Source organism: Populus alba, chromosome 6 (assembly GCF_005239225.2).
Source record: "Populus alba chromosome 6, ASM523922v2, whole genome shotgun sequence".
In the NCBI taxonomy this organism is placed as follows: domain Eukaryota; kingdom Viridiplantae; phylum Streptophyta; class Magnoliopsida; order Malpighiales; family Salicaceae; genus Populus; species Populus alba.
This window is the reverse complement of record NC_133289.1, coordinates 11,295,236-11,315,709: the sequence shown is the minus strand read 5'-3', so window position 1 is coordinate 11,315,709 and position 20,474 is coordinate 11,295,236. Positions and strand designations below refer to the sequence as shown.

Below are 20,474 nucleotides of genomic sequence, written 5' to 3'. Positions count from 1 at the left end.
CAATTAATAATATCAATTGTGTTAATTAGTTAAAATCAAAAGATATGTTTGTTTGAAAGACTTTTTCTATTTTTTTCTTTTGCATCTCTTGATTCTTGAGACCTTTTGTTGTTAATTTACTGATGATTTTTATTTCTTTGTTATTTTATGTTTTTTATATGGGTTAAGGAAAATAATTTTTATTTATATTATTATCTTTGACAAAATTGAAAGGAAGTAATGATGGTAGCTGAAATTGATAAAAACATGGAGTGACATATCTTAAATTTATTTTTGATTGCTTGTTTTAATTTAAGGTCAATTATATTTTGTCTTGTTCAAAATGCAATTAAACCAGTATATCAATCCTCTTTTAGTTTTCAAAAATGGTCAAATTGTAATTGTTGTATGATTAGATTAATGTTAGAATAAGTATAAGGCAATTCTTATTATTAATTCACATGTATGGAAACTATAAAATTGTTAGACATTGAATGTGAGCTTCCTCTACACCCTCTTATAAGGTTTTAACTTAAGGTTTTTTTTAATGTAGATGGATTCAAATTTTCTAAGCTCTTTTACCAACTTTCTTATGAACGAGTCAAAATATATTCTCTCAACCAAGTAATTCTAATCAATTAATTAATAACTTAACATACTCGAATTTAAATGTCCATATAATAAAAAAAAATCACAAAGAAGTAAAAACTTCTCACCAGATGAAGATTGTTTACTTGTCTCGGCATGATTAAATACAAGTAAGGATCCAATTACAGGAGTTGAACAACAAACAAAATAATTATGGGCTCGGGTACATGCTAATTTTAGAGAATGGAGGAAACTTGAATAATCGTTCTCAAATAAGCATCTCAAGTAGATGGCAAGAAATAAATAAAGAAGTCGGTAAATTTGTTGGATTTGTTACTCAAATTGAAAATCATCAGTAAAGTGGAATGACCGAAGAATCAAGAGTAATTTTAATATTCATTTCCATGTTAAATTATTTAACACATATTTTAACATTCATTATTGAATTTCTTTAATTTTTTACCAAATTAATGATGCTCAACAAATGTATACTTCTTGCGTTGGCAAACGATTTGAACTAGAACATTGTTGGGTTATCATAAGAAAAGAATCAAAATGGCAATTTGAGCGTGCAAGTCAATATCAAATATCAAGCAAGAAACAAAAAAAGTCATGTCAATGCAAGTCCGGCTTCATCAAATTCATCTACCCCTGATTCTGTTAGTTTAGGAGAAGATAGTGAACCATTGATTTATCAAGATAGACCGATCGGTCAAAAGGCTGCAAAGAAACGACTTAAACGTAGACAAGAAAAAGATAAAGGTAGGGAGGTGACTGTAACAAATCTCTTACAACAATTCAGGGATACTCTAGTTGAAATTGAGAATTAGAAGAAACAAAACAGGAAAATTATGTTAGAGCAATAATCCATGATGGTTCAACAAAGTCCAGAGAAACAATAATTGGACACGATTGAGAAAGAAGAACAAATTATGAAAATGAATATTTCTAATTTGGATCTAATTTCTGTAATGTATTTTCAAATTAGAAAGTTAGAAATTATGCAAAAAAGGAGTTTAAATTTTTAATTAACTTGATTGATTTATTGTAATGTAATATATTTTTAATTAAATATGTAGAAAATTCTTGGTTATTTTAAATATATTGTTATAAAATTGATATCAATTCATAATACTTTTTTGAAGTTCCTCTAACACTTAACAATAATAAATATGATTAATTAACTTAAAAGATAACAACCATAATGAAAAAAAAAAACATAAAAAATTGAATTTGAAAATCAAAATTTAAAATGTTGGTGGTTTTTTTAAAAGTTTGAATTTGAATTTACTTTTAAAAAATTAAAATTTTAACAGTAAAATATAAAAGTGAAAATTAAAAATATTTATATAAATAAATTTTAAATCTAAAAGTTTTAAATTTAACTTAAAATTATATCTTTTAACTTTCATATTACTTCATTGATTTTATATTTACTTTTATTAATTACTCATATTAGTTATATAATTAATAACATCATAATTATATTATATATAAAAAATCTAAATTAGTTATATAATTATATTAAAATTAATTTAACATAAAATATATTAAAATGTAGTTGGCTCTTTTAAATAGCTTTTTACTATTGAAAGGCTTATAAACAAAAAAAATTATATTTATATTATTTAAAAAATTATTTTATTAATTTAACTTTTTAATATAGTATTTTTTTATTGAAGATTCCCTGACAAAGAAAAAGAGAGAATGAAAATAAGCTCTTGGCAGTTTTGGAGAATTAGTGTTCTCTCACATCTTGAAACTTCCTGATTATATATGCCAGAGTACTTATCTTCTCTTCTCTTCTCTCTGTGTGTGTGGGTATGCGTCTCTTTTTCAATTGTAAGCTTGATTTTGGGGTTTCGTTTTGTTCTTGCAGTACAATGAGAGCCTTGGCAGAGGAGCTTCATAGACAGTGTATGAATCCAGGCTCTTTTCTTTCGTGATTAGAATCCTATTTAGAATATTCTTTTTCTATTTGTTTGCGGGTATGTTTGATATTACGGTGGTTGTAGTTTGAAAAAAATATATTTTATAAAAAGTATTTTTAATTGAGATTGGTTTGGAAAAATATATATTTGATTAAAACTGTGGTTGAAATTGAAATTGGTTAAAAAATAGTTTAATATGTTTGGTTAAAAATGTTTTTGAAATTAAGGTTATAAAATAATTTTAAAAAATATATATTAATATTGATGGTTTTTAATTTAAATATTGTACATTTAACTATTGCTATTACATCATGGAATAAATAATACTTTATATAAAATATTTTTTATTATTCCATTAAACTTTCTACAATTACATCACGTATGAAATATATCCAACAAGAACTACAGTTTTCATAAATTTTTTAAGAGCGCAACAACATCAGGTAAAATATAATCAAGAACAAAATTGGGATTGCGATCAAATTCTACAAATGTTATGTCAAGTGATCTTTATCTAATTTATATAATGTCATTGAATAATATTTAACACTAATTTTTGAATAAAATACAATTAAAAATAATTTTTTTATTTTGTTGGATCAAACCCGATTCAATACATAGCTTTGAACCAGACCGGTCCAATCAGAACAATGGAGCCATGCCCATGCTCCACTATTCAAGGAATAAAACCCATGAACAATCAAGCATGCTCCACTATTCATGAAAGTAAACTTATGAATGCTTTATTGTTTATAAGTTTATTCGGCACAAGAAGCAGCAAGGAGCCACTTCTTGCAAACCGGTGGTTATGCCATGGTTGATTGAGGGTCCCACCAATAAAAAAGTGATTTTTGTATTTGATTAAACAATAATAATTATAATTGTGAATGAATCTTATCCACAGTTACAATACCAAACATTACCTTAGTTTTTTTGGCTTGCGATTGATGGATTCTCATGTCTTATTCTTACAAAAGATTGAATCTTTTGCAGTCTTTATGTGAGTTCTTGTTAATGGTTTGTCGATTGATTTAAGCAGGTATAAAGCAGTTGATGAGTGAAAGGATTGAAGTTACTAGGAACCGAGTCTGCCTCCATTGTTTCTTGAAAAACCTGAAGTTTGGTCCCTGAAGTTTTAGAATTTTATATTTGATACTAAAATCCCTTTTTCATATTTTTGTCCATTAGTAACGAGAAATGAATTAAAAAATTATTGAAAAATAAAAAAAATTAAAAAAAAATCAATCAAGTATTGTCCTTTAACCATACTAAAAAAAAAAAAAACTGATTTCCATTAAGTGTTTTAGGTGTTCTGCCTAAACTCGCAGCATTGTTCATAATTTTTATATAGAAAAACAGTCCAAAGTTTTTTAATTTTATGAATTATGTTTTTTTAGAGTTGTTCTTCTGGATTTGTTTTTAATCAACTTGCACATGATGCTTGATAATAATTCAGATTTTCCTTTTTTAAAAAAGAAAAAAGAAAAAACCCAAACATCCCTTATCAGCGTACTAGAATACCCTTATTCGAGAAACAAAACACACAGAATAAGCTCTGATGAACCCTAAAAGAGCCCACATATATATTTCACTCAACCCTCCTCTCACTTCAAAACCCTAGAGCACAAACTATCCCTCCCCCCATCTCTCTCACGAACACACACCCCCACACCGTCAAATGGCCGCCGCCGCCCGCCCCCTTGTATCCGTACAGCCTCTACCCGCGTCCCTCAATGACATGGCCACTGATTCTGTCACAACCGTGGCTCTCCCCGATGTCATGAAGGCCTCAATCAGACCAGACATCGTCAATTTTGTCCACTCCAACATTTCCAAGAACAGCCGTCAACCTTACGCGGTCTCAAAGAAGGCCGGCCACCAGACCTCAGCCGAATCTTGGGGTACCGGTCGTGCCGTTTCTCGTATCCCCCGTGTTTCTGGTGGTGGAACTCACCGTGCTGGTCAGGGAGCTTTTGGAAACATGTGCCGTGGTGGACGCATGTTTGCTCCTACCAAGACCTGGCGCCGCTGGCACAGGAAGATTAACGTCAACCAAAAGCGATACGCTGTCGTTTCAGCGATTGCTGCCTCTGCTGTTCCTTCTTTGGTAATGGCACGCGGTCACCGGGTGGAGTCAGTCCCTGAGATGCCTCTGGTTATCTCTGATTCGGCCGAGAGCATTGAAAAAACATCCACTGCTATTAAGGTGCTGAAGGAAATCGGTGCTTATCCAGATGCCGAGAAGGCCAAGGATTCTCAAGCGATCAGGGCTGGAAAGGGAAAAATGAGGAACAGGAGGTACATTTCCCGCAAGGGACCCCTGATTGTGTATGGAACTGAAGGTGCCAAGTTGGTGAAGGCCTTCCGTAATATTCCGGGAGTGGAGGTGGCTAACGTTGAGAGGCTGAACTTGTTGAGGCTGGCTCCCGGCGGTCATCTTGGAAGGTTTGTGATCTGGACAAAATCAGCTATCGAGAAGCTTGATTCAATATATGGGACTTTCGATAAGTCTTCCGAGAAGAAGAAGGGTTATGTGCTGCCTAGGACCAAGATGGTGAATGCTGATTTGGCTAGGATCATCAACTCTGACGAGGTTCAGAGCGTTGTGAATCCAATCAAGAAGGAGGCGAAGAGGGCGCCTTTGAAGAAGAACCCATTGAAGAACTTGAACGTGATGCTGAAATTGAATCCGTATGCTAAGACTGCTAGGAGGATGGCCCTTCTGGCTGAAGCAGAGCGCGTGAAGGCCAAGAAGGAGAAGCTCGACAGGAAGAGGAAACCTGTGTCGAAGGTATATCGGCTATCTATCTGTTTTTTTCGGCTTGAGAGTGATATATTGTTAATAGCTATATGTTGCGATTGTGAAATGATTAGGTGGTTGCTTTTGTATGCTTTGGTATTGTGGATGGAAGCTGTTGAATGTGATTTTTTTTTGTGTGTGTATTAAGAATGTCAGAATAATGTGGTGTAGTGGTATAGACTACTGTCAGAACAATTTGGTGGGGTTTTGTACACCGCTAAGCTTTCAGAGCATTGCTGTGTTAATCAATTATTACGCTATACCAAATCTAATCTCTATTATACTATAGGTTTTGCCACTGACAGCAAATAGTTCTTTGTTTTGTTGGAGTGCCTTGCACTTGTCTACTTCTTTATTAACAATGTTTCTTTTCTTATGAAACCAATAGGAGGAGCTAGCTGCTGCTAAGGCTGCAGGAAAGGCTTGGTACAAGACCATGATTTCTGACAGCGATTACACCGAGTTCGAGAATTTCACCAAGTGGCTTGGTGTCTCCCAGTGATTTATTTCTGTTTTTAGAGAGGAGTTTTGCTTATTCACTTGATTATGTTGTCAACTTTTGTTTTGCTATTGTACATGTAGGAGGGGATGTTAGGTATTTTGTAGCCTTTCTTGCAATCCCTTTCTTCTATTTTGCTAGGTCAAAGAATTTCTATTACAATCAGAAATGAAATGGAACAATTTATTACCTCACATGTGTTTTTATTCGAATTGCTTGCTTTAATGTACCGTATGTTTTCTATTCTTGCACGGTGAATTTGCAGAGATGTCAATGTCATGCTATTATGATTTAGCTTCAAAAGTGCCTGGCAAGCACTCTAGAAGACCTTCTACAGAAAAGATGGCTCTGCTTGAGAGCGGGCACAGAGGGAGGCCGGGAGGTCCTTGTTTGGAGCAGGGGGTGAAGGTTTTTGGCATAAAGCAACGAAAGGTAAAGGGGACTAGCTTGAGGGAAGAGCATGCAGCTTCCTAGGGCGCCGGGAGCATTGCAAGTTGAAAACTGCTCCGGGAAAGAATAGTAAACGAATTGAGCGACGAATACACATGGAATTTGGAAATTAGGTTTTTTTCTGCTAAGAGAATGCCTTCAGACAAGAAGAAACCCCTGCGATGTGGTGCGAGAAACAGTCTATACCCTTCCTCACAGTTCACTAAATTACACAGCACCGAGAACTACCTAAGAGAGGCAGCAAAGGGTTCTCCTTCTGGAAGGATGTTAGTCGTCAATAAAAACCTGGATATAACTATCAAAGTTGATCAGAGCTTTCAATAATTATTATAGTTCCTCCGCAGTGGATTGCGCCCCCTTATCACGCCTATGTGAGGACATTCTTAAACCATCGCCAATTTTTAATGTGCAAAAATAATATTCCAAGTTTCCATCTTTTCTACACATTTTTCATATATCATTAAGAAAAAAACTAATTCCGGTGGAGATTTCTGTGTGAAGCGTAGTGCATTATGAGGGAAATCACTGTCTATTTCAATTGTATTAGCTCTCTTTTTTTTTCTTCCTTCGAAAGTTTTTTACTTTGCTCACTGATTTTCCTTTTCTTTCAATTTGATCCTTGCATATTGTGTTTGTCGGGGTTTGGATTTGACTTCTATGATATTATTGTGATGTGAAAGAAAAAAAAAAAACATACCAATGAAATGATAATTGTTTTTGCAAAATAAATATCGATCTTACTTAGTATAGAAAATTAAAACTGCAAGGACCAAATTTGACTATAAAAAATGAATGCTAGATGCTTTTGGGTACTCTGTTCATGAAGAGCTCTTTATTGAGTTTAGCCTCCATGATTTTCTCTCTTTCCTTTTTGGTTCTTTTTAGTTTGAAAATTTTTTTTATCCAGATTTTATTTTATTTACATTGTAGTAAACATGTGTGTTTGAAAGATAAGAAAATTGCTAGAAAACACTAGAATAGAGAGAGTTGCCAATTGCCCATGTTTTGGCATTAAAAAAAACTATTATCAAGTTCCTTTAATAAAAAGAATTTTATATGGATTGGCCTTTTATCTTATCAGAAAAAGTATATTGAGTTTTAATTATTTTTTTTAGGTTTATTTTTTGTTTTTTGATTGATTAAATATTGATTTAAATTAGAAATGAGTTTATTGCGGTATTTAGAGTGATTTTTAAACGTTTTTAAATAAAAAAAAAATTGAAAATGATTTTTACAAGTCAATTTACTTAGAGCTCGACTTTCAACCATTTAAGATAGCCAAATATGTTCAGGCAACCAACGTGTCATGTGCGTCTTTATCCCTGTCAAACAAAAATGTGAGCCACATGTTACAGAGATGAGAGAACCATTGATATTAATGGGCCTTTTCCCTGTAAGGCTAATCCAAATAGAAACTAAAACACAAAAATAGTCCCCGCAATCTTGGTATCTAATTATTATGCCAAGCCTGAACTTTTTAATATGTTAATATTAAAAATATTTTTTAATATATATATATATATATATATTATTTTGATATATTTTAAAAGATAATCATTACTATACTTTTAAATACCTCCAAACCTGAACCCAGCTGCCACAAAGTTTTATACTTTGGTTATTTGGTGGGAGGAGAAACCAATTCTTCTCTTCAAGTTAGGATTAAAAAAATTTATAGGAGTGGATGTGAAACAATGCTGAATCAATAGGAATAAAAATGAAGTTTATCTAAAATGAAATAAAATTAGTTTATTTAACTTAGTTGGATTTATAATCTAAATTACATTTATTTTTTAAAATACAATTATAGCAATTGAATATAACATTTTGATCTGATCTTGTAGCGAAACATGGTCATTAAAGCTAGTTGGGAACTGCAAACATGACCGAGAAAATATTATTTTTCAAAATCACTTATGGCAAAAACATTAATTTTTTATATTATATATTTGTTTCTTTTGCCCTTTAATGCAATTAATACAAGTGACATAACTATATTAAATACCAAGTATATAACCCCCTCTTAAATTTGTAATCATAATATGTAATATATCCACGTTTAATATGTAATTTCATTATTAAAATTTTTTTAAAAAAAACTAAAACAAAACCTACTTTTATTGTGAGTTTTATATATGATCACTGTGAATGAGATTGTTCATTCTATATTTGTTTGTTTATCCTGAATTTTCTTTTTACAATTTCATCTATAGTTTTGAAATTCAGCCCGGGCTGGCGGGTCGACCCGAGCATCCCGGAGCTGAAACTGGGGCGGGTTGACCCGACGACCCGATTGTCCCGGCAAGTCCCGGTTAAGACCTAGCCGCAAACCCGTTGATTTGTTTTTGTTTTTTTGCTAAAACAACGTCGTTTTAATTTTAAAAAAAAAAAATTGACCCGACCAACCCGATAACCCAATCAAGACTTGGAACTCGGATCTTGAACCGGGTCTAGTCTTAAAACTATGATTTCATCTTTTATTTGTTGTTTGCATCAATTTATATGCCGTAATTTGTTTTTATTTGTAGTTTATTGCATGCTTGAGATCTAGGAGAATTTTCCTTGTGTGAATTAGGCGTAGATTTTATTAAAGATAATTTTAATTTGTTTATAGGATTTTTTTTTTTTTAAAAAAAAAAGGACCAAACTTTTTAAAAATAAGCATTTTATTTTTACTATATAAGTGGCATAAAAAACTATAGTTTAGTCCCTGTAGTTTTTTACTTTTGTTATTTGATGTATATTATTTGAGATTTTTATATTTAGATTCTAAATTTTATTTTGTTTATGTTTGGATCTTGTTGAGAGAGAAGATAAAAAGTTGTTGAAAAATAAGAAGGAAAGAATTTAAAAATAGTTTAAAAATATCATTTTAGGTCTCTGGAATGTTTCTAGGTGCAAACAAGTTAAAAATAGATTTTTTTAGTCCAAGACCCCAAAACTTTACTCTCTGGCCATTAAATGTGATCGAGAATTGAATTAGGTGATGACAAATTTTCTATTTAATTAAAAAAAAAAAACTGAATTACCGACATGTCCTATGTCATTAGAAAAAAGGGATAGACGTGCGGCCTAGAATTACAAGCTTAGGTGCTTTTGGGCTTCTTTTTTGGGTTTGGTGCACGCCCCAATCCTCATAGGTGTAACACCTGACCTCTTTTCATATTACGCTTCAATTGTTTTTTTGAATAATATTCAACATAAATAAAATAATTAAAATTATATGTAAAATATTATCCAATTTTTCCATAGCTTAAAAATTTTTTTTATAATGGTATTAGCAATTACTTTGTGAATTATTATATATAAACGCAATATGCAAAATTTATAAAACATTATACTCGAGAATATTAATTGAAAATAAAATATCTATTTTTTTGTCAATTGTTTACATGATTTTTTTAAATTAATTTTTTTTGATCATGTATAAATTATCAGGCATGATTTTTTATATTTTTTTTATTAAATCTTGTAGTTCAAATCATGATAATTGTTTGCTTAAAAGCAATGATTCTTATATTTTTTTTTTCAAAACAAAAATGAAGTAAATGAACAAGTAAAAAGAGTTTTGATTGATGAGATATATTATTCTCTCTTTCTTTAATTCAAATGATTGATATTTAATATATATTTATTTTAATAACCTTGAGTTTTTTATTCAAAAAAACATGCTGCAAATAAAAAAGACATGTTTTTGTAAAAACAAAAAATATATTAATTAAAAAAATAAATATTCATCAAATAAAATATTTTGTTTTAAAATTTAAATCGTTTCTTTTCTCAAAAATATCTATTTTTATTATAACATAACTAAATAAAAACTAATTTTAAAAATTGTTCCATGACATCATGCGCACAAAAACTAGTTAATTACTAGTTTGTAACTTTGTATGTTAATGCTACAGCGTAGTAAACCTAGATTTTCTTAAATGTAAAAATGATTTTCAGGATTCATGAATTTTTTTTTAAATTGTTATTAAATTTAAAAATACTATTGGTTTAAGTTTTTTTCATCAAGATAATTTTTTTAATTAACGTATCTTTTATTTATCATAACAAACACAATGTTTCTGACTAGAAACATTATTTTTGTTAAAAAAATATTATATAATTGCTAAAAAAAGCTAGAAAAAAATAATATAACATGTCCATATTTTGTGCAATTGAAAAATAACAAACAATTCATAAATATGATAAAAATCAATTGAAAAATCTTGATAATAAAACACTAATTTCAATTGAATTTTCATGAAAATTTTGTTATTAGTTTTATTATTTTCAAATAAGATAATAATAACTGAGAAGGATTGTTAAAATTCAAATAGTAAATTATAATAATATTTAAGAACCATGTAAAAAATTAAAGAGTAAGAGAATATAGTAATGCTTTTCCAAGTGTCTAAAAAAAAGAAAAAAACATTAAAGGGCTACTAGGCCAACGCATGGCCCAGAGCACAGGCTTTGAGGCCAAGTCCTTGATCCTATCTTTTTTAAAAAAAATATATATATATATATATATATATATATATATATATATATATATATATATATATTGTCATTATTAAAGAGATGGATGATATATTGTTTATTGTTTATTGTTTATTTTTAATTACAACTCTTAAACTTGTGACCTCAGCTGTCCCCTGCATGTTGCAGCCACCTCAGTTATGACAAAAATTTATTAAAAACAGATTTAATAAATATATTAATCTTTTTTTTATTGTTTAGATTAACCTTTATTTAATGCTGTAGGTTAATATCTTTGTAATCAAGCTATATATTACAAGGAAAAAACAAATGCTACTTGGCAGCAACAAAAGAAAAGGCGAGGTGTTCAATGCGTATACTTTCGTATCAATAATATAATATAATATACTATAGATAGATAGAGAGATACTTACGCTATATTTTTAGTTGTTTTTTCCACAAATAAAATATGGAGACAAGTAGGAATTAGTATTCGATTTCGTGAACAGAGCGGGGTTAAAAGGCATGATTCTATTTAGTGAATTTAGCTGTAGTATTTTTGTTTTTTTTTTCTCTGGATCATCGTCATTTTTTACATTTACATTTGTTATTTGTTTGCTACTGGATTAAAATTCAATTCGGTTTAACAGGTCAAATTTAAAATTAGTTCAGTTTAATAAATTAATAAGTCAAAATTAGATGTAGCTCGGTTTAACAAATCAAAACTAGATTGAGTATAAAAATAAAAGAAAAAACTTTAGAATAATATGAAAAAATACAATAAAAAAAGTTATTTACACGTTAATAATTAATTCCTTATTTTAACAAAAATAACATTATTTTATTTTATATAAAAAATTAAAAATTAATATGAAATGACTCAATAATCCTATTAAAATCTTTGATCTAAGTTTTGGATCAAATCAATTATAGAACTGATTTTAAAAACCATGCTAGCCCTATTTGTTTTTGGATTTAAAAAAATATTTTTAAAAAAATTTTGAATTTTTTTTATTTTTAATTAATAGAATTTAATATTTTAATATTATTTTGATACACTGATATTAAAAATAATTTTTGAAAAATAAAATAAAATTATTTGAATATATTTTTAAATAAAATACATTTTAAAAATAACCCTAACCAACTTTGTAACAGTATCTAATGAAAGAATGAAAAGAAGAAATCAACAGAAGCGACAACCAATGAGGGGGTCAGAGGAGGGGGCCTGTTAAGTGGGTGGCCCACAAAGTTAATGACAACTGGCATCTGTGGCAGTAACGACGTGTACGGATGTTGCCCTCTCAAACCTCAGACACCACATGCAAATTGCAAAGTTTATGAAGTATAGATTGGATCCTATGTTGAGCCGACTCGCACTCACTTTATATTTATTTTTACTTTAGGCAAAGAAAAAGGAACCCATTCCGCCCTTTATTTTAAAATAACCTAAAAGATGAATTGTCTTGTAGCCTTCCATCAAGAACTTTCAGTCAAATAAATGAAATCCACTCACTCATCTTTAACAGTATTTATAAAGTAAAGGAGCGGACCATTTGCTGGTTGGAGAGTTGAGAGATTTGGAGGTCCCATGGCCATTTTCTCATTGTTTTTGTTAAAACAGTTACTAATTGGACACATGAAAGGACGTAAAGATGTAGTAAAATAAGGAATGGTTTTTGGAATTCTTGTCTAATTGTGTTTTTGAATTTTTTATTTTATTTTTCTTGGTTTTAAATTATTATTATTATTATTATTATTGTGTTCTTGGATCGTTTGATGTGTTGGTGTTGAAAATAAATTTTTAAAAATAAAAAATTATATTATTTTAATACAATATATAAAAATATTTTGAAAAACAACTTCTACCATACTTGTAATTATACCTTAGAAAGAAGGAGAATATGCAATCTTTCTTTCTATAGTGTTTTTTCTATTAGAATAGTGTGATTCATAATGACAAGATATAAAAGAGATATGAATTTGTAAGGGTATCGTCCATCACACAAAAACATGCATTCACAAGTGCCAGCCAGGTAAGCAGTTTTTAAGTTTTAACCCAGGGTTGGAGGCATGAAAAAAATCGACTGATCGATTAAACTGAGAAAACCGATAAAAAAATAATTAAAAAAAAATAAATCAAGAAAAAAAATTGAATGAACCAATTAGAAAAACCCAAAAAATTTCGATTCTGTTTTGATTTTAAAAGTGTAAAATTAATTTGTAAGGGTATCAACTTGAATGGGTAAAGATAATAAACACTAATGGCATCTAATGTTCTCACGATGATCTTCATGCTCTTGCACTAGTTTGGGATTTATAATTCCACAACATTCATGAGGAGGTTAGTCTTGAATTTAAAGTTGCAAGTTTGTCCAATGACACTTTGACACGGGATTCTTTTCATACAATCGAGATAGTTTTGCTTATTACTATACTTTCTGACAATGTTATAAACAATAAATTATTCTATTGAGCATCAACATTGTTATTCCTATTGTTTATTTTGGGTTCTCTTAATTAATACTTTCTCGTACTTGAATTGATTCTTTACCTAATGTCTAAAACTATTTTCTATATCATATTTTATTATTGTATATTTTTCTATGTTTTAAATTGTGGACAATCTCTTACAAATGTTGATGGCATTTTTAAGTTGAGATTCACATTGATGTACCCATGATGGTGAAATGAAGTTGATTATTTTATGATTTATTCTTTTTTTAGGGATTCCTTCGTAAACATGTTATTTTTTTTCTTTTTTTTTAAAGGATTTATTCTTGAAACAGTGATATATTAGCGTGAATCATCTAATATATTTTTTTATTGTTTTTTTAGGTTTGGGTTTGATTCAATTTTTTTTATTCTAGACATCAAGTTTTTGGACAACAAACAAATAAACTTCAATAGCTATTATCCATTAGCATTTTGAACTTAATTATCTGAAACCTAGATTGAAATTCTACATGATCTACACCTTAACTTTTGAAAAATAATTGAGTTGGCTTGCCTTTAGGCTAGTCTTTAAGAACGTGTAATAGTGTTGATTTGCGAATGAAACAAGGAGGACCATAAAACCTTTAAAAACACACAAAAAACCCCAAAAAAATAAGCACAGAAGTCTATATAAATTTACATAGGTTTTTGTCCTTTTTTTTCACATTAATTAACTGAACCAAAAAGTTTGAACTAGTTTCAGTTTTGATTTTAAATTTTTTTAAAAACTAATTTGATTGTTTTATTTTTAAAAAACCCAAACCTAACAAAAAAAATCCTTACACGTAACCAGCAGGGACCTCATCCTTTCACACTCACGCATTAACACATTTCACAATTCACATTTGACATTTCTCACTAGCTACTAGCTAGCTAGTGACATGCTACTCTCAATAATTTTCACACCTAAACCCTCGTCCACCACAACCCCATCTTCTCTCATGAAAAAAACCATGATACAGAGGAATATATATATATATATATATATATATATATATATATATATATATATATATATATATATATATATAAAAGGAAGAATGAAAAAAGTTTTTCTGTTTTCAGTTTTGAGCTACGTGATTATTTACAAGATGGTCATTAAAAATTTATATAATTTTTAATTTTAAAATTAATCAAATGAATACAAATTAATATAAGATACATATTAATAAAAAAATATATAGAAAAAAGTTGGGCAACTTTGTTTAATGTTTTGATCCGAAATGGCAAATAGCTAAGCTATATATCATAGCCTTTCTTCGTCTCGCACGTCCCATTCAATCTACTTCTTCTTGGACACACTCCCTCTGTCCCTATCCTCCTTTTTACCTCCTCCTCTCATTTCCCTTCCTTTCCGACCCGACCCGACCCGAACACACAATTATAACCATAACAAATTAACCATATTATTCCATTCCCTTGTAACCAACCCCCCCCCCCTCCCTCTCTCTCCAAAACATGAAAATCACCTCTTATCCGGCGAATAAATACATAAATAAGAACACCCCTTCCCTCTCCCTCTCCCCCTCACTTGTTTACACTGTCGGTCACTCAATCGCTTTCCATGCTCCTCTTTTAAATATTCCTGTTTCTTTCTCACCCTAGTGCTCGCTGCTAAAACGGCGTCGGAGTGGAGTTGAAAAGGAGTCAATGATGTTAGATCTTAACTTGAGTGCGGTTTCTGGTGATTCGTCAACGACAGGGAAGAATAATAAGCACAAACAGAAGAAGATTCTAGAGCTTTCCAACTCTCCAATGGAAAGTTCTGGCAGCTTCGATTCTTCTTCCATAGTCAATGCTGATGGCTGTGGTGATGAGGACTCTTGCTCCAACGGAGACCTTCTTGCCTACAATTTCAGTATCTTGTCAAATGAAATCAGCGTCAAGAAGACCGTTGATTGTGATGATAATAATGATGATGGTGATAACAGTGGAGATCGAACGATCCAGCTTTTTCCAGTGGCGTGTGGGATCAAGAATGTGGGAGGAGAGTCTCAGTCTTCTTCCACGATGCAGATGCAGTGGTCCGGTGTCGGTGAGTGCAGGGATCAAGGTTCCCCTTCAGAGCACGGGATCGTGGCTCAACAAAAGCCAGTGAAGAAGAGTCGGCGTGGGCCCAGGTCGAGAAGCTCCCAGTATAGAGGAGTCACGTTTTATCGGAGAACTGGAAGATGGGAATCTCATATCTGGTTAGTTTGGAATAATTAGTTGCTTAATTATTTTTATTAGGTGGTTGATATATTCGGGGATTTTGAATGTGAGTTGGGTTTGTGTTGTTTTGCAGGGATTGTGGAAAGCAAGTTTACTTGGGTAATTTTGAGATAAGATCATTTTATTTTTTTTGAGTTAATTTTGATACGTTTGTGATGTGCGGTACTATTTATTTTGTGAATCTGGGCGTTTGGTTTCTTGTAGGGGGATTTGATACTGCACATGCTGCAGCTAGGTAATAATGATAATAGCGAAATTAGATTGTGATTATGTAAATAATTGAGATTCTGGGTTGAATTCCGGGTTTCTGATTTCAGGGTGTATGATCGAGCCGCAATTAAGTTCCGTGGAGTTGACGCTGATATCAACTTTAACGTTACTGATTATGATGAGGATATTAAGCAGGTGAGCATTGTTGTAGATGTGACTAACTGATTGGGTTCTAAACATTTTAGTTTTTTTACTCTTTGATTGATTAGTTGTTGATTGAGTTTTTATTTGTCATTTAGATGCGTAATTTCACAAAGGAAGAATTTGTGCATATCCTACGTCGTCAGAGCACTGGATTCTCAAGGGGCAGCTCAAAATATAGAGGAGTAACGCTGCACAAATGTGGGCGATGGGAGGCTCGTATGGGGCAGTTCCTGGGGAAGAAGTAAGAAACCGTTTCTCTTGACTTTTATCTAGCTGATTTGTTTCAGAGTTCTTATAGATACTGTTACTATTCATACTGGGCCAAACTTATAACTTGCATGAAATGCTTGCTCAACGCATATGCTCTTTCATTGAAGTGAGAAATGAACTAAGAACTTGGAATGTTTAGGCTTGTGGTAAGAGTTGGGAACTTGAGTTTTTTATTGGGCAGTATTCATTGCTTGCCTGCAGGTACATTTATCTTGGGCTATTCGATAGCGAGACAGAAGCTGCAAGGTCCTAATGATCATGAATTGGATCTTTCTTAACTAAGTTTCTTAGTTCAACTTCGACTCTCAACCAAATCTGTTTCAATTTACTTGAGATGTTCGTTTTCTCTGGTAACCAGGGCTTATGACAAGGCTGCCATTAAATGCAATGGAAGGGAAGCAGTTACCAACTTTGAGCCAAGCACGTATGAAGGAGAGATACTTTCTGAGCATAACAATGGAGGTACTTTTCACTGCTAAAATCTCACCTTTTTTATATCTTTGTAAAGAAAAATGCTTAATTGCAGAGTGGGCCTTTAATGTACCAATCTACAACAATTACTTTTCACGCAGACGGCAACCAAAATCTTGACCTGAACTTGGGAATTGCTCCCCCTGATACATCTGATGGCCTAAAGGTAAACAGCAACATGGGTGGTTTTTATTTCCAGAGTGACTGGGATGGCTTGTCTATTGATAGGGCACCAAAGGTAACAGTGAAATCAATGTTGGTTTTTCTCAGGCCACAGTAGTCCTGTGTGTGTTTGTTCTAGAAAGCTTTCTTGATTTTTATCTATGACTCACTTGATGAGTTGATACTCAGCGAGGTTTACTATTTTATACTGTAAAGGAAATCTCTGTTTGGCAGATTCTGAACTCTGCTTCTGCAACAATGAAAAATCAACAACCTAATGGCCCTGGAATGACATCTGTACACCCTCCTACGTGGGATGGTGTAAATCATCACATCTTTCCCATCTATGAGGTAATTTCAGTTATCTAGTTTATTTCGTGTAACACCTTTAGTTTTTCCAAGTTCTTTAGTTAGGGCACACAAATGCATGCAAACACCTAGTGCACACACAAATCGCACCTCCTTGCTAGTAGTTGTCACAAGGATACAATATCATGGCGATTAATCTTGTAGGGCTCATTCATCCTTCTGAATACTGAATTATTATACAATGCAAGTATTTATGTCTGTTCTTTATTTTTCCCTAAAAAGGTTTGCATGTTCTGCTAGAGTTCAGAATAATACCAATTTGATGTCATATAAATTTGCACGATACCATTGCTGGAATTGAAAAATTAATGGATTTTTTTCTACTCAATAGCAAATTAAAAGGAGAAATCTCACTGTATTGATAATTTACAAGGCCTTTATGTATGATGTTTGCAGGAAAGAGCAATAGAGAAGAGAATGGAAGTAGATTCCTTCCCAAATTGGACCCGGCAAATTCAAGGCCCTTATGGTGGCGGAGCAAATCCACTGCCTCTCTTCTCTACTGCAGCATCATCAGGATTCGCTTCTTCAGCAATTATGGCACCTTCAGCAGCTGCCGGTCAACTTCAGTTTCCAAGTTCCACAATCCTCCACCGTTTTCCTCCATTTACCAACCCCAGCAACATCTCGCAATTCTACTGTAGAAGCTGAATGGTATAGCACAGCCATAATCCAGAACCTTTTCTTTGTACAAAGGAAAGAAATGGGTAGGCAAACAAACAGAAAGCCAAAAGTGCTAAGTCACATTCACGTGTTAACTTCAATTCCATACCAGGATCATTATATTCTGCATTCATCTGTCTTGTAAAGCTTATTGAACTGGAGATTTGTGGCATTGATGGTACGAGTAAATCTCATTGTTATTGCCTCTTTGACGAGTGCAGTCCCATCAGCATGCCGTGCCTATACTTTTGTTTTCCTCATCATGAACGTGCTTAATGCCATAGCCTTCTGAGATGGAAAACAGGAGAATGAAAGACTATTTTTCTGCAGAACTCCGGGAAATTTGATTTTGTATCTACAGATGCTTTAAGATACAGTAAAACAACACTTCTATATTTGAATGTATAAACCTAAATCAATATGCCCATGCCAAAATTATATAATGCATGTACAAGCAAAGTTCCTCGTGTACCATAGCATCTATTTTCTTCCCTCGTTTTTCCGCATCTATCAGCTGGGTTAATTGTATTAACCTCTGTATTTTTCAATTCCCAAATTAGTGAAAGCTTCACATGGTATAGTGTTGACTAGATTCTTGGCCACCTACGGAGTGAGTTAGATTGTTTTTTTCTAACCTAAATTAATGCATGTTAGATAAATTATTTTTGAAATATTGAGATGATATATCAAATAATATATTTTTTAAAATAGAGATAGTAACACAGGCTTGATCTAAGTCAATAATATAGGGTATGAGATTGTAATAATCTATAAAATCCAAATCAAAATAAAATAGGGAGTTCAATTCTAATCATTGAAGGTTAAAAAAAACATTTAATTAAAAAAACTAGAAAAAGCTATATTTAAATAAACAAAAATATTATAAAGTGAGCATATTATACTTATATTTAAAGCAATTTATTTAATTTAATTCAAAACCAAAATATCTTCAAAAACCTAAATTTAATAAAAAATAACAAATAAAAAAACTCAAGATAACTCGAGTTATTTTTAAAATTAGTGAAAAGTCTATAGAAAACAAATAGAAAAATAATTGAGCTTAATTTTTAATTAAATTAAATGCTAAAAAATAAAACTGAAAAAACATGAGCTTAAGAAAAAATCCAAGTGAATCTCCTAAATTGGGTTAATTTTTCAAAATTACAACCTTTTAAATTTTAGACGTAGACCCAATCGAGAAACTCAATATAATATTGAATGATAAAATTAAAAAAATAATATCAATTACAAAAATTTATCAAAGTAAACAAAAATAGCAGTAAAAATAAAGAGGATGAGATTATAAAAAAAATCAATTTTAAAATAATCTCAGATAAAATAAATAGTAATAAAAATAATGAGTATTAAATCTAACAAATAAAAAAAAATAAAGGATGAAATTGAAAATAATTTTTAATTATATAAATTCATTTAAGTAAAAAATATTAATTAAAAAAATAAGGATTAAGAAGAAAAAATAAATTAAATGATTGCCTTGAAACTTTGAGAAGTTAAACATGAAAACCAAGAAAGAGTGAAAAGAGTTAAAGAAGAAAAAGTCAATTGATGCCCAATTAGAGAGAAGTATGTTACACACGTTGCCTAGGGAGGTAGGCTCCACAATGATGATTTAGAAAACATCAAGGCAAGCCTTTTACCGTGGCACATTGTTTTAAGACGGTTGACGTGTAACTATTTCTTTTATATATTTATTAAAATACTAGATCGCACTTAAACCATGTAATTATTACAAAAAAAAAAAATGAAAGTTCAAATAAGCCTATGGCGACAAGCTAATGAAATTTTAAATTTAAAAGCAATAAAGTCACGTTAAAAAACAAAATTTTTTAAAAAACCCATAGCTCAAAGTTAAATATATATTTTTTTATTTTTAAAGATAATTAAGTAATTATATTGTACAAGAAAATATAAAAAAATCAAATTGTTCCATCAACTTTATAATAACCAATGACTATATAAAAAGACTATTATCTTTTAGAGACAGTTCAATTTTTTTTAATTATATAGAAAGGCAAAATAATAAATTCAATAAATCAAGGCATTTCTGTAATTTTCATCATGGGCTTTGGGTTCCTGCTAACTACGGTGATTACTTTGCTAAAATTAGGTAGGTAGCTTTCATAGAATTGATTAGCATGAATTAGATGGAGCTTCTACCCTAATCTATGATATCCAACCCCTAGGACAGGCTAGCCTAGCCTAACCCCCGTTTATCGGCACCCTACTCCCATGCCTGCCTCTACGGTAGAGCTCAGATTTAAGTTTCCACCCCCCTTTTTTTTTTAAACAAAATTATTATAGAAATATATTTAAATAATTTTTTTATTATTGAAAATTTATTTTTAATAGTAATATATCAAAATAATTTAAAAACACAAAAAATATTAATTTAAAATAAAATAATAAAACAAATGCTCTCGCAGCTGATGTTGATATTCTGCCTTATTTACATAGTTATCAGACTTGACCTGGTAGTTGACCTGGTAAAATAATTGGGTCACAGGTCTTGTGGGTTGTCCCGAGTCAATCCAGGTCAGCCCTGGTCAAGAACAAAAACACACATTAATATGATTTTTTTGACATAAAATATCACATTAATATATATGCTAGCATAATTAACAAGAAAATATCACATTAACATATGTACTAGCATAATTAATTAGCATCAATAGATTAGAAAGTG

At 31.0% G+C, this 20,474-nt stretch overlaps 2 protein-coding genes across 5 annotated transcripts; both read left to right on the top strand.

The window, feature by feature from the left end:
- The first annotated feature begins 4,032 nt into the window (after window positions 1-4,032).
- Window positions 4,033-5,991, top strand: LOC118048540 (large ribosomal subunit protein uL4). Its single transcript, XM_035058289.2, has 2 exons — window positions 4,033-5,289; window positions 5,687-5,991. The coding sequence occupies exons 1-2, from the start codon at window positions 4,177-4,179 to the stop codon at window positions 5,798-5,800; spliced, it is 1,227 nt and encodes a 408-aa protein (XP_034914180.1). The 5' UTR covers window positions 4,033-4,176; the 3' UTR covers window positions 5,801-5,991.
- An 8,619-nt stretch (window positions 5,992-14,610) lies between these two features.
- On the top strand, window positions 14,611-18,124 carry LOC118048542 (AP2-like ethylene-responsive transcription factor TOE3). Of its 4 annotated transcripts, none has more exons than XM_035058293.2 (10): window positions 14,611-15,399; window positions 15,495-15,520; window positions 15,626-15,656; window positions 15,739-15,826; window positions 15,931-16,076; window positions 16,307-16,351; window positions 16,464-16,567; window positions 16,678-16,742; window positions 16,955-17,089; window positions 17,504-18,124. In XM_035058293.2, the coding sequence occupies exons 1-10, from the start codon at window positions 14,861-14,863 to the stop codon at window positions 17,756-17,758; spliced, it is 1,434 nt and encodes a 477-aa protein (XP_034914184.1). In that variant the 5' UTR covers window positions 14,611-14,860; the 3' UTR covers window positions 17,759-18,124. The 4 variants fall into 4 exon arrangements, with proteins under 4 accessions (XP_034914184.1, XP_034914183.1, XP_034914182.1 ...); XM_035058291.2 differs by having other exon boundaries at window positions 14,615-15,399; window positions 16,678-16,814; window positions 16,973-17,089; XM_035058294.2 differs by having other exon boundaries at window positions 14,618-15,399; window positions 16,973-17,089.
- The last annotated feature ends 2,350 nt before the right edge of the window (window positions 18,125-20,474 follow it).